Here is a 14,472-nt window from a genome sequence, read left to right as displayed (position 1 = left end):
GACAAATGATTCACCTTGGCTGGGCCAACACGTCATGAAGGGGATGTTGGCTTTTCCGGCAAGTAATGATGTTATGACTGTGTGAACATAATGGAGACGGCAGGGACAAAGAACTGGTGCAATCGAAATGAAGACAGTTAGGAGACAGGAGGGCTCAGCAGAAGGATGAGCCTCGTGGGATCTTTCTTGTCACTTTGTGCTGAAGCCCATGATCATCCTTGAAGCTGGGAGCCAGGCTTCTGTTTAAAAGTGTCATATTTAAGATATCTTAAATAGTTGTGTCTGAGACACATACCAATGTCAAGGAGCACAAATGGAGAACTTGCTGGGAGGAATTTATTTGAAATAGAGAAGGAACACTGAGGTCAGGTAGAGGGGTGAAGTGTCATCCAGGCATCAATGTAAATGGCGATCTCTTCTCTGTGCTGGGTGACAGCAGAGTACATGGTGTCTAAGGCCCCAGGCTCTATTTCTGCAACTTCAGATCAGGCTTCTTGCTGGCCCTGGGGACACAGAGAACACTGAGTACTAAACACGGGTCAGCAGTGGATGGTGAAGCGAGCCCTAGGGAGGGTCCGTGCTGAGTGGCATGGGTGTGTCATGTTGGCACCACTGCACCCAGCAATGGACATAGCACCCATGCACAGGGCTCCACCCTTCGGCCTGTGCTGGTCCCTCACAGCATTGGAGGCCACTCCTCACCCGTGTGCAGTTCTCTGTGCTCCCGACCCAGCATGCATACATTTGCACAGATGCGCATAGCTGGCTCCAGGTTCTTCTTTTTGTATTGATCCTAAATGTTTGCAGTAACCCTGATTATACTTATAGGGAATCGGTACACATACCTGATGCATCTTTATTCAGTTTTTACTCCCCACCCCCAACCACCTCTCCCTGCTCTTTTTGACTCTTGGGCCTCTTCCCGTTTGCAAATGCTCGATTTCAACTTTGATTGCCATTCTTTTCCATCCCATTTCTCACCCTTCCCTCCTGCTCCTTCTATTTTTTGTTCTCCTTGCCATTTAAAAAGATCTTGCTATTATTTATATTTTATTTTGCTCCTTATTTATATTTGTGGTTTCTGGTATAAGACAAACCATACAATATTTGTGTATCTGACTCATTTTACTTAATACTACGGTCTCAGATGTATTCTTTACTTACGAATACTTCATTTATCCTTCTTTAGGACAGAGTAGTATTCTATTGTGTACAAATACCACATTTACTTTAGGCATTCATCTGTTGATGGGAATATAAGCCATTTCCAAGATTAGCTATTAGAATTGTGCTGCTATAAACATGAGTGTGCATGGATCACTGTACTATGGTAACTTTATCCTTTTGGGAAGATACCCAGAAGGACATGGCTGTGTGAAATGGAATTTCTATTTTTTGTTTTCTGAGGAATCTCTACACTGATTTCCAGATTTACATTCCTATAAACAAGGTAAATATGTTTGTTTTATTCCCTGTGCACCCACACCAGCATTTGATATTTTTTGATTTCTTGATGCTAGCCAATCTTTCTGGCATATGAAGGTATCCCAAACTTGATTCAATTTGCATTTATCTAATGACCAGTGATGGTGAACTTTATTTCATCTATTTATTTCCTATTTGTACTTCTCCTGAGAAGTGTCTATTCATTTCAGTTTCCCATTTCTTGACTGGGTCTTTCATTTTGGGGAGGGCTTATTTTTTTGAGTCTTTTCTGTTTCAGATGCTAGTCTTCTGTCTAAAGAATAGCTAGAATAAAATTGTCCCCGTTTTAGGTTGTCTCTTCACACTGTTGGTTGTTTACTTTACTGTGAAGAAATTCTTTAACTTCATATGATCCCATTTGTTGACTCTTGGTCTTATTTTTTGTGCCATCGGAGTTCTATTCAGACAGTCTTTTAAGGCTACGCCTTCAACAATTGCACCTATTTTATATTGTATAAGATGGTTTCTGTTTTAACCTTTAGATCTTTGATCCATTATTTTTAGTTTAGTATATGGTCAGATATATGAATCTAGACTCAATCTTCTACAGGTAGAGATCCAATTTTCCCAGCACCATTTATTAAAGAGGCTATCTTACTTCCAGCATATGTCTTTGGCCTCTCTGTCAAAGATCAAATAACTGAATGTGCTGGGGGTCGTTTCTGTTTCTTCTATTCTGTCGCATTGATCTACATGTCTGTTTTTGTGCTGGTACTATGCTGTCCCCATGGCTAACGCAGTAAAATATTGTCACCAAATACAAACAGGACACTGACAAACCCTAAGAGCCAATAATGTACCACACTTCAACATAGAAAAGACATCTATGATTACATCTGAACCCTTAGACAAATCGGATATGGATGTATCGTAAACATGTACTCAGTGGAAAAACTTTACCCCCATTAACAACGGAACAGTGCCCAACCACAGTAAGATGCAGCTAACTAATCATCTATAGATTAACAAAGCTTAATGGTTATAATGGTAAGGGGAGCGGTTGTAGGGAGTGGGGCAAAATATATACAATGTGAAAAATTAAGCCATGGAAGATAAGAAGGTCATAAAGGTGAATAAAGGATCTTACTAAAGAGTAAAGAGACATTAGTAGCTTTAGATAATAGTAATAGAAAAAAATCATGGAAAAAATGGAAGGAATAGTGAGTAAAGGAAAAATATTAGGGATCAAATTAAAGAGGGAGAGTGCAAAAGGAAAGAGGAAAAGAATGCCAAATTAAATCAACAAAGCTAAGGATAAAAGAGGAAAAAGAAACAGGAGATTGTTACGGTTTGTGTCTAGATGTCCCCCCAAAGCCTCTGTGATCATAGGCCTTTTCAGAGCTGGTTGAATCTAGAGTGTGTGACATTGGGATTAAGCGTGTGTGATTACTAAATGAGTCCACTGGTTGGTTTGGCCCCACCCTAATCCTGGAAGTCTGGATAAGATGGAAGGGGCAGAAAGAAGTTACTAAGGTCCCCTGCTGGTTTGCTGTCTTCCACCACCATGAACTATTGCCCTCTGCCATGTGCCACCCTGACTTGGAGGCAGCCAGTTATGAACTGAAACCTCTACAAACTGCGAGCTATCTAAACCTTTCTTCCCTTAATTTTGTGTAGTGGGTATTTTGTCTCAGCAGTGAGAGAAAAGCATCTAAGACAGAATTTGGTACCAAGAGTGGCGTTGTTGCTGTGACATTACCTGGACATGTGGGTCAAGAGCCTTTGCACTGGCTTGTGGGAAGGGGAAGAAGTAGGCAAGGTTCAGAGATGTCAGCTAAAAACTTAGAGCTGCAACGCTTTAGGCTGTACTGTATGGGAGATCATGGTCAGAGGTCAGAAGACCAGAAAGTCAGTAAAGACCAGGATCAAGAGGTTGCTGCTGAGAAGAAGGACCCCATTGGCTGCTGGACTCCAGATAATGCCTTTTATGCCATGGCACAAGGTTTGTCTGCATTTTGCTCCTGTCAGAGACTTTGCCTGAGACTGAGATCAAAGGTGGCAGACTAATTAATCTGGCAGATCTATCCTACTGTGAAGAAGCCTCTCTTGGGGGTAAACCCCAGCTGTTCTATTCAGTTTACACTGTCTGTGGGTTTTCCCTGGAGCTAGCCTAGTGGCCCATCTATTATTTCTCCCTGAAGCAACCGACCTCAGGGCTTACCTCTCCTCCAGGCTGCTGGGCCTGTACTCTCCGGGGTCGGGGTCTTGGCCGGGGGATGGGTCTAGGCAGAGGGCGCCAAGGGCGGGGCGGGGCCTAGGTCTGGCGCGCACAGTTCTCAGTTGTCCTGGCTTGGAGCGCAGTGGGTGGAGTTGCTCTGGTTCCCCAGCAGTTGAGTAGAGACTTCCAGTTTGTAAATTCTCATCTAGCAGGGAGAAAAATAAACTCTCTATAACAACTACTCACTCACTGCGATACAGAAAGAAGTAGACTGTACGTCTGAGTATATGGCAAGCACAGTGAATTTGACAAAGAATCAAATCTGGAAGAACGTCTCTGTTGATTTACTTGGCTCTCATTCCTCATTGTATAGTGAGGAAGTGAAGGCCCACAGAAGTTAAAAACAGTCAACTAAGGGCCCTGAGTCTTTCTAGCCCTGCTCCCATAGTCCACTTCTGGACCTTCTTCTCTGGACTCCATGCCTCCAACACACTGTGTCTCTCACCTGGGGATTGAAGACCAGAGCGCTCAGCCCCTGCAAAGTAGATGGCCACGTCCTGGTCCTCTTCCTGGAGCTGCTGCTGTTCTAGAGCATCCTCAGCTTTCTCTAGGAGAGGCTCAGCCTGGGCCTGCAGGGCCAGCAGGAGAATGGCAGCAAGGAGGGTGAGGGTCCTCATGGCTGGGAGTCACTGGAGGGTGGAGAGCAGGATCCCGGTGTGTGGGAGGGCGGAGTGAGGCTGTATTTATGGGTCAGCTAGGAGAAGACTCAGAGGCAGAGGGTGCAGTAGAGGAGGTGGGCGTTTGATCTGGAGGGAGAGGGCTGCCAGTGTCCCTGCGGTTCTTTGATGTCCCCGTGTTCTCTTTGATTATTGATTTGTGCTTGGTCGAAGCTGACGATGACGTTGACTCAGTATCTTTTCCTGCTTACCATCTGCTACAATATTGACATGTTTATATTCAAGAGGACAGAAAGCAAGGGAATCTTTCCTCTTCAATATTTGAAATAGCTTCATATAAGTTTATGAATTTGTCTTTAAATAGTTTGTACAATTCAGCAGTGAATCTCCCTATCCTAGACTCTCATCTGTTAGCAGACTTAAGTATTGGATAAGTTTCCTCATTCTTTATTCACATGCTCACATTCTCATTTCTTATTTTTATTGCTTTTTAAGTTTTATTTTTATGAGTGCACGTTTGCAGTACATAACGATCACATTCCATGTGTGGCATTGTGCATAGCACATCCCAATTCCTGTTTTCATTCCCTTCTTTTCCCTCCCTTCCCCTTCTCTCCATCCTTGGTTGCCTTCCCCTTTGCAAAAGGTTGACCTCCTTGTCTCTTATTGTATATATTTTTTATTTGGATCTTTAATTTATTTATTTCTTGAGTTTCCCATACAAGAAAAATTATATGATATTTAAGCTTGTGTGTGTGATTTATTTTATTTAACTTTATGGTCTCAAGTTGCATCTGTTTTTCTACAAATGACTTAAAATTATCCTTCTTTGATGCACAGATTCGCAATCTAATCTTTGATCTAATCTTTGTAGGCTGGTTGTCTTTAGGTGGCTATTAATTTTTTTCTATGTTATCAAAACTTTGGCTGTGTAGTTCTTCCCAATATGTTCTTACGCTCCTTGGCACTTCTGTAGTATCAGTTGCCGTGTTTCCTTTGATATCAGATTTTGTTTTTGTCTTTTCCTTTTTTTTCTTGCCTTGTCTGCCTAAAAGTAACTTGATTTTTAAGTTTTCAAAAATCCAACTATTTCTTTTGTGTTGTTATCCTTATTTTTTATGTAATTAATTTCCTGTCTGATTTTTATTATTATTTTTCTATCCATTTTGGTTCTACTTTGTTTTTGTTTAGTAATGCCTTGTGGTAGCACCAGATTGCTCACGTAGATCTTCGTGCTGTATGGAAGTTGAAATTTATTGTTCTTTTGTTCTGTCACAGATCAGATTTTGCCACATCTCTTTAGTTTTGCTTGTTGGGTTTCCACTTTCATTTTTCACAAGGAATTGGTCAAGTCTCTTTTAAATTTCACTGGTGAACCCCCTCGTCCTTCAAAAGCTATTTGCTCCTTTTCTGTGCATGGGAATATTTTGCAAGTTCTTTCTCATTGGTGATTTTACTGCTGGTTTCTAGTTTTATTGTAAGCATTCAAAATGTATACTTGATATGATGTTAAATTCTAAAAATGTTTTAAGATTTGCCTTTTGATCTCTCATACAGTGTATACTGGAGGAATTTTTGTGTGCTGTTAGGGAGAAAGTGTATTCTCCCACTGTTAGAGAACTGTGGAAATTCTCTAAATACATAGTAAATCCTTTTGATCTAGACCACAGTGTAAAAAATCACTCATTTCTCAGTTGTTGTTTTTTGTCTAGCTAATTTGTCTAGTTTTGAAAGTGTGGTTTTGAAGTTCTGTATTACATTCTACTGTAGTTTATGTCTCTTAATTTTGATTTATATATTTGGGTTCTCTGGTGTGTAGTGCACACATATTTTCAAATTATTAGATCCTGTTGCAGAATCGACAACTTTACAATTATGGGGTTGCCCTCTTTGTCCTATTACATATCTTGATTTGAAGTTTAATTTATCTGAAACAAAAGAAGTTCCTCTTTGTCGCTTGGTTTGCATTTCCATGGAACACTTCTCTGTCCCTTCACCTCCAGGCTCTGTTGTCTTTTTGTGGGCAGAGAATCCCTGTAGGCAGCGTATAGTAGCATGTTTCATTTCTAAAAATCCATTCAGTGGTCCTGCATCTTTGAGTGAGAGGATTTCATTCGTTTACAGCCACAGTTGTTATTGACAGAGAAGGAGTACCTGGTAGCACTTTGCCAGTACTCTGCTGGTTGTTTGCCATTCTTCTTCCTTTTCTGTCTTCTTTTCTTCTTGTCCACTTTGTAGTTTTGTAGTTTTCAGTAGTGATTGGCATTAATTCCACTGTTTTTCATTTTGATGTGTCTGCTGCACTTTTTTGCTTTCTTATTACTGATGGACTTTTGTAGAAAATTTTAGATATAATGTACTATTTTAGAGTGTTTACCACTTAAATTTGGCTTGACACTAAAGCTCTGAAGGTCTCTTTGCATGCATCATTCATAATTTTCTTGCCTTCCTTTAGAATGCTGCATTTTGTGTGTCCCTGAACAACTTGGGTAAATATAGTTATCAGGATCTATTTCTACTTTGAACTTTCATGGTAGAGATTTGAGAGTAAATACCATCATTAATGTAACAGAATATCTTGAATTTGAGGATAAATTTACTTCATCACTGAGATTATCTTCCATGTTAGTATCTTTCTTTAATATTTGGTTGAAACATTTCTTAATGGGCTAACACAATGACCATGAATTCTCTTTGCATTTTCTTGTCGCAATGGTCTGTCTTTCTTTCCTGCTTGCTTTCTTGCTTTTTTAATTTCTGAATGACAGCCTTACTGGATATAGTGTTCTTTGATGGGTAGTTTTTTCTCTTTCAACACTTTGAATATATCATCTCTTTCTCTCCTAACCTGCAAGGTTTGTGCTAAGAAATGTGACTTCCAGTAAACATGATTTGATGCTTTTCTCTTGCTGTTAGTAGGATTCCTTTTGTCTGACATTTGATGGCTTGATCATAACGTGCTACTTTAGGGAAGAACACTTTGGTTCATTCTCCCGGTGGTTTGAGCATCATGAATTTGGATATCTATATCATAGTCATGTTTTGAGATATTTTCAGACCTTTTGTTTAAAAAGTTCTCTGTGTTTTTATTTGTGTTTTCCTTATATTAAACATCTATGGTGGGAACATTTGTTTGTTTTAGTGTGCCAGAAATCTCATTTACTTTCTTGCCTCTCTTCAGTCCTTTAATCTTCTCTTCTGATCTAGTTATGTTAAAAGACTTAAAATTCTGAAATTGCTTCTTCTTTTTGATCTAGTCTGTTGTTGAAGCTATTTGTTTTTTTTTAAATTTATTTTATTAATTGAAATCTTGATTCCAGAATTTCTGTTTGGTTCATTTTTTGAACTCATCATTAGTGTCATGAATTGTTTTTCTAATTCTATTCCTGTATTTCTATTCTTTTGTGTTTCACTGAAGTCACTGTTTCATTCCTTTTGGGGCAATTTCTAGCATTCTGTTTATTTGGTGATTTGTACTGGAGAATTTTGCAATTAACTCAAAGCCTTTTCTTTTACCAATAGAATGAAAGTAGCAACCAAAAGCCTATAAGAAATTTAAACTCTCAAATATTTGAAATTTAAACAACATCCTGAAAATCTGAGCCAAAGTTGGAAGAAGAAATCAAAATAGACATCAGGATGTACTTTAGATATGTTAATAAAAAAGGCACAACACAAGCTTCTAAGTAGCAGGTATAAGAGTGTTTATATGCAATGTGTAGTTATAAATGCTTGTAGTGAAATGAAGACAAATTTTAAACCAATAATGTAATTTCCCACTAAAGACACTGAAAAAAAATTTATACTGTGCCTAAGACAAAACATTAAGCATTTAAAAAAGATGAAAGAAGCAAATTCTAAAACAGAGAATCCAACTCTATGAAAAAAAAAATCAACGAAACCAAAATCTGGGTATTTGAAAATTGCTACAAAATTTACAGAAATTTTACATGAACTACAACTCAAAAATGAAAAGTGACTCAAATTACATTTACGTGGCTCTTTTAAAAAGCCACTAGAGAAGAGACGCAGCCATCTTCGGGTGGTCGCGGCGGTGGGTGGGCAGGCAGCCGTGAGCCCACGTCCAGGCCCAGAGGCCGCAGTCCCAGACCTGGGAGGAGTTCAGTCGCATGGCCGAGACGCTCTACCTCGCGGACCCGATGAAAGCACGGGTGGTTCTCAAATATAGGCACGCTGATGGGAATTTGTGTAGTAAAGTAACAGACGATTTAGTTTGTTTGGTGTACAGAGCAGATCAAGCTCAAGATGTGAAGAAGATTGAGAAGTTCCACAGTCAGCTGATGTGACTTATGGTAGCCAAGGAGTCCCGCAGTGTTACTATGGAAACAGACTGAGAGTATGAAATGAAGATTCTGTGTGTTCTGTTTGTAGGAAGTAAATATCTCTTGAAATTGAGGAAGTACTGGGACAGGAAATACTTTATGTAACTGAGTGGGCTGTTCAAAAGCCGAGAGGTCATTCTCTGTATTTTCTTTTTAATGTTTATCTTAGAGCTGTGGAATATAAGTGCTTTCAGCTAGAGAACTATCATTTATTTTTTGGAAATTGAACAAGAAATGCATCTGTCTTAGAAACTTGCAGAAACTAATTGATGCTGGGCAGAATGATGTAGAAGAATTTCTCTGGTAAATATGTATCAGTAATTTTAAAATGAAATGCCAAGAAGAGCCAGTTCTTAAATTTAGTTCATTTGCCTTTAAGAGAAAATTAAGTGTAGCCATTTTAGTGGATCATTATATTTCTTTGGAGCATAAACTTGCACTGTTGATAACCAATAAATATATACGATAACTGGAAAAAAAGCCACTAGAATAGTATTGCAAAGAAATATACAAAAACTAGTATGCTAATGATTTAAGACATCCAATGGACAATTTCCAAGTCACAAACTACCAAATGTAAATCACAAATGAACAGTTCCTTAGAGGTACAACCTTTGAGGAGAGTTTTAATTTAAAAACTTACTCCCAAAGAAAGGCCCGTTCCATGTGGCTTCAGTGTATTCTAGCACACATTTCAAGAAGAATAAATACACTTCTTCAGAAATCCGCCCTAAATCAGTGGAGGGAGAACCACTTCCAGTAGCATATAATGAGGACAACATTAGAATACAAAAAAAGTAAAGCCCCAGATAATATAGACAATCACATACTAATATTGTAGGTGAATATAGACTCCCAAGTCCTCATTAAAAAATAGCAAACTGCATCTAGCTGCATATAAATATAATAAATCAGCTGCAGTGGTGCACTCCTGTAACCCCAGAACTGGGGAGGCTGAGGCAGGAGGATCGCAATTTTGAGCACTGTGCAGGCAACTTAATGACTTAGTGAGATGCTGTCTCAAAACAAAAACAAGCAAAAAAATGGGCTGGATTGAAAATGATTGGATTACTCAAAGTGTGAAAAGAGTCTAGAAATCATATATCTTATGTGACATATATCTAGAATAAATGTAGATTCCCCAAGTTGATAATAAAAAAATAAACTCCATTTATGGATTGGAAAATAATCCAAATATACATTTCTCCAAGGAGAACATTCAAATGTTCAATAAGTGTGTGAAGATATGCTTGACATCATCATTCAGTAGGAAAATGCAAACTAAAAGAGTTACTGCAAAATCACCACCAGGATAGCTGGAATCAAAATTCAATAGTGAGAAGATCTGGTGAGGATGTAGAGATCTTGGGACTCTCATGCACTGCAGGTAGGAAGGGCACAAGTTCATGGAGTAGCAGATAGGAGGTTTCTCACTATGTTAAAGATAGATGCACCCTGTGACCTAGCAATTCTGCTCCTATGTAGTTTCTCAAAAGGCAAGAAAACATATATGCCCCCAAAAGATTGTGTGGAAATGAAAGAAGGCAGATACAAAAAAATATACAGTATATTGTTCCTCTCATATGCAATGCAAAGAAAATGCAACTGCACAGAGGGTAAGTTAGCGGCTGACTAGATGCTGGGAATGGGGAGATGGGAGGGCAGGAGTTGAAAGGCCTTGGCTTTTTTGTCTGTGGTGATAAAAAGCTGGGAGGTTTTTATTGTGTGGTGTGTGAAGATCTGAAGTCTGTGCTATTTCATAAATGAAATCTGTGCATTGAATCATGCGTGAGTTTTATCTCAAGAAATGTGCGCTAAAGAGAAGGAAGTACAAAGCAAAAAAGATATGATAACAGACACAGTCAAATCACAGAACAGATACCAACTGCATTTCCTTCCGATGTCTGTGGTCTAGATACAGGGGCCAAATATAATGTGAGTTTTCTCTGACTACATGAGACTTGAGCTCTTAGGGTGTGGCCCTGGCCAGGAGGGTTGGAGAGGGATTTGCTCTAAATATTTTCCATGAAAAATTGATTTACTCCCCAGGTTGGCCTGTTCTTCCTCTGTTTCTTGAGTTTCATGTTATTTGTAAGATCTCTTTTTCATAACAACTTTTTAAAAATAAACCATCATTTTAAATACTCACGCCGTATGATATTGTTAGGATTTTTGTTCATTTTTACAATTTAACCTATTGCTGATTGTAAAATAGTTCTCTATCTTCACATTTCAAAAAGTGAAGCATGGGATTTCTCAAGGAGATTTTCTGGAACTGAGAATATGTGATGCCATTTTGCCTCTTTTGGAGTTTGGAAAAATCAAGTTTACGTTTTGGAGAATTTCTGAGTAGGGCAGAGAACTCACTGCACTTGACTTCGACTAATTTAGTTTTAGGGTTTTCCTTGGCCAGAGAGTGAGAGGGACACTGTTTAATGGCTTTCTGCAGGGAAGGGTGGGAAAGGGATGGAAGTGGTCATCTGAATGTGAGTGATCGGATGGGACCTGGAGCAGGCTGGTAGACAGGAAGTAACTGCGAAGACTGGACAGTTAAATAGGGGCAGTCAGGTAAGGAGGCCAGCATTACATAGTACTGTGGAGAGGGAGGGCTTGCTGAAGGTGCAGAGTGAGACGGCGTGAGGGGAGCTTGGTGGTGGGTGGTGTAGGGCTTTCACCTGTGGTACCCCAAGCCACAAAAGGCTGAGGTTGTGGCCCAGGCCGACTGTGGGAATGGAGAGGAGAGTGAGGAGGATCTGGCAACTGAGGGGCCAAGGTCCGAGCTGTGCACTCTTAGGCCCAGGGGGACCTGTGAGAACAGTGTCATGTCCCAGACCAGAGCAAGGGTCCCTAGCTGGTCCTGTGCAGAAGTGTGTGCACTGCCTGTGAACAGCCTAGACACACGAGTTCTTGGGTCCTGCCCAGACCTGCTGCCTCAGACCCTGTGAGGCAGGGCCCAGCAATTGTGCTTTAGCAAGACCTGCTCAGGACTGGCAAACGCTGCACACTTGACCCTAAGAACTCAGGTGCAGGTGCCTTTTCTCAGGTCCTCATAAAAGCTGTGGCCACAGAGCTTTCTCTGAAATGCCCTAGATGAAATCCATGCAGGCAGAAAGAGCTTTGCCTTCCATGGCCATTCCCAGAGACATTTTGTCGGATCATGGGTGCCTGGCAGTATACTGATGCATTTGTTTCGTGTTTATTGGAATCGGGTGTTAATTTCCACACACGGAACTGGCCTGTAACCCCAGGCAAAGGTTCTAATTAAAGTTATCCCCTCTGAAATTGTTTCGTCATGGTATGTTGTGGTTGTCCATGCCACTTACCCCACGTGTTCTCGGGAAGACCACGATCACGTGACTGTCTGGACATCCTGCCCTGGAGCTGTCACAACTCACAAGACCTGATGTAGCCAGATGGGTCGTATACTTCTGCATATTTGTCAGTTTTTATCTAAAGGGAAATGTTGGAACTATGTGCTTCTTCTCGGAATAAAGAAGGGTTGCTATTGTATTTGAGAAGTAATGCATTATAGCACAAACCAGGTCACATGGCCCTTTACAAATATGTATTCAGATAAATATAGGTAAGTATGTACACAGGGAGGCTCATCACTTTTGAATTAGTTAGGCAATAAAAGCAGGTACCAAGCAAATAGGTGGAATATGCAGTACAAGGTGAAGTCCAGGATCTGCGGAACATCAAAGTAGCTTTACTGACACATGTGAGTTTCCTGTGACTCCCTTCTTTACCTCTACTTCCTTTCCCCCCCTAATATATACACCAAACTGAGATCTAAACCCAAATTTGAAGGAGCATTTCTCTGTAATTCTGCTTTCAGTGAGTAAGTAAACCACAGGATAAGTGTGTTTTCCCCTTTGTTTTCCCACTGGTCCAGGGCCTCACCTTTCCTGTCACCCCTTTGATGGTCCTGGTCTTTTTCTACAAGTGAATATCACGTGTTCCTCACTTGCTGGAATTTCTTAAACAATGGAAAAAGTGAAGACACACATACATATACATAAAAGTAGTTATTTTAAGTGGTTGGATTATATATATTATGTAATATAATATTAAATATCTAATATATAATGTGGTACTCTATGTATTATGACATGAATGTTTATTGACATACCCATTACTATGGAATTACCTAGAGACATTATTTCATTCCAGGGATGCAAGGATGCTTCAATATATGCCAGTCAATAAATGTAATACAGTGCATCAATACAATCAACGATGAAAGTTTTATTATTTTTTCAATAGATGCAAAAACCCTTTTGATAAAATTCAATATGCCTTTATGATAAAATCTGTGAACAAATTATACACAGAGGGACCATATGTCAACATTATGAGGGTTATGTATTATAAAGCTGTAACCTACATAATACTGAATGGGAAAAGCTGAAAGCATTTCTGTCAAATCAAGACCAAGGCAAGAAAGTTTACTCTTACTAGTCTTATTCAATATAGCCCTAGAAATTTTACTAAGAGAAACAAAAGGGATGCAAATAGGGGAAAAGAGAGAAAAGAGGAAGTGAACTTATTCCTTTTTGCTGATGGTATGATTCTGTATTTTGAAAACTCTAAATGATCCACCCAAAGATTCTTAAAGTTGATGGAAAAATTCAGTGAAGCAATAGTATAAGGAAAGCAGCATAAAAACATCAGTATCTTTCTGATACATCAATAATGAACTCACTGAGAGGAGAATCAGGAAATCAATCTCATTCACAGTGGACTGTCCTCCAAAACATATACACAAACAAATGACACCCCTAGGAATAAGCCTAATTAAAGAATTGAAAGGCCCTGGGACATATGTAAGAAAACACTAAAGAAAGAAATTAAAGACAATGCTGGAGGTAGAAAGAACTCCCTTGTTCATGGGTTGAAAGAATTGATATGGATAAAATAATCATACAACTCAGAGCAATCCATAATTCAATGCAATCTTCATTCTAATAACAATGGCATCCTTCTCAGGAAAAAGCAATCTTAAAGTCATATAGGAGCTCAAGTGTGGTGGCGCACGCCTGTGATCCCAGCACTCTGGAGGCTGAGGCAAAAGGATTATTGCAAGTCTGAGGCCAGCCTGGGCTACATAGAGCGTTTAAGGACAGCCTGAACTGCATAGTGAGATTCTGTTTCAGAACAAACACACAACAAACTCACATAAAAGCACAAAAGACCTAGAATGCAAAGAAATCCTGAGTAAAGGGAGCATCAGAATACCTGATTTATAAACACAGGACAGAGCCACAGTAAGGAGAACAATATGGAAGTGGCAGAAAATCAGACCAATGGAAAAGAAGATGGAGAAATGAACCCATCCAGGTACAGCCAACAGATTCTCAACAAAGTTCCCCAGAACATACAGACACTTGAAATATTGTTAGGGAAAATGGACATTGATGCATAGAAGAATGAAACTAGATCCCTACCTCTCACTCTGCACAAAATTCATTCAAAATAAATCAAAGAATTTAACACCTCAACCTTTGAAACTACTAGAAGAAAACACAAGAGAAACACTCTGTATTAGTCGCTTTCCCATTGCTGAGATACAACATCCAGCACTCACAACTTAAGGAGAAGTTTCAAGGGATTCAGTTAGTGGTAAACTTGCTCCAAGGCAGAACCCTGGAGGAAGGGCCTGGCAGAGCAAATGTGCTTAGTTCACCATGGCCAGGAGCAGAGCTGAACAGTGCCACAGAGGAAGCGGAGAGGGCCAAGTGCAGCCCCAGTGCCATGCCTTCATGATGACCTAAATGAATGCAGAATTATGGTTCACTAATCCTCTGCA

The 14,472-nt window shown here is 39.7% G+C and overlaps 1 protein-coding gene and 1 pseudogene across 2 annotated transcripts; one reads left to right on the top strand and one right to left on the bottom strand.

The window, feature by feature from the left end:
• Window positions 1-318: 318 nt before the first annotated feature.
• Window positions 319-4,373, bottom strand: LOC147826911 (alpha-defensin 1-like). 2 transcript variants are annotated; one of them, XM_087216694.1, is made up of 3 exons: window positions 4,149-4,373; window positions 3,635-3,848; window positions 319-503 (listed from the first exon to the last, which is right to left on the bottom strand). In XM_087216694.1, the coding sequence occupies exons 1-2, from the start codon at window positions 4,318-4,320 to the stop codon at window positions 3,643-3,645; spliced, it is 378 nt and encodes a 125-aa protein (XP_087072820.1). In that variant the 5' UTR covers window positions 4,321-4,373; the 3' UTR covers window positions 319-503; window positions 3,635-3,642. The 2 variants fall into 2 exon arrangements, with proteins under 2 accessions (XP_087072820.1, XP_087072819.1); XM_087216693.1 differs by having other exon boundaries at window positions 3,647-3,848.
• On the top strand, window positions 4,319-8,933 carry LOC147826910 (signal recognition particle 9 kDa protein pseudogene; annotated as a pseudogene).
• Window positions 8,934-14,472: the final 5,539 nt, after the last annotated feature.

This window comes from Heterocephalus glaber, unplaced genomic scaffold (genome assembly GCF_053883595.1).
Source record: "Heterocephalus glaber isolate CG9 unplaced genomic scaffold, H.glaber_assembly_v1.0 deba00001458, whole genome shotgun sequence".
Lineage (NCBI taxonomy): Eukaryota > Metazoa > Chordata > Mammalia > Rodentia > Bathyergidae > Heterocephalus > Heterocephalus glaber.
Note: the sequence above shows the minus strand (reverse complement) of the source record. Positions and strands in the feature narration are given on the sequence as shown.

Coding starts and splice junctions, on each gene's coding strand:
- LOC147826911 (XM_087216693.1), bottom strand. CDS start 4,320: ATGAGGACCCTCACCCTCCTTGCTGCCATTCTCCTGCTGGCCCTGCAG. Junction 3,849..4,148: donor CTCTGGTCTTCAATCCCCAG/GTGAGAGACACA, acceptor TCTCCCTGCTAG/ATGAGAATTTACAAACTGGA. Junction 504..3,646: donor CCCAGCAGCCTGGAGGAGAG/GTAAGCCCTGAG, acceptor CTGTGTCCCCAG/GGCCAGCAAGAAGCCTGATC.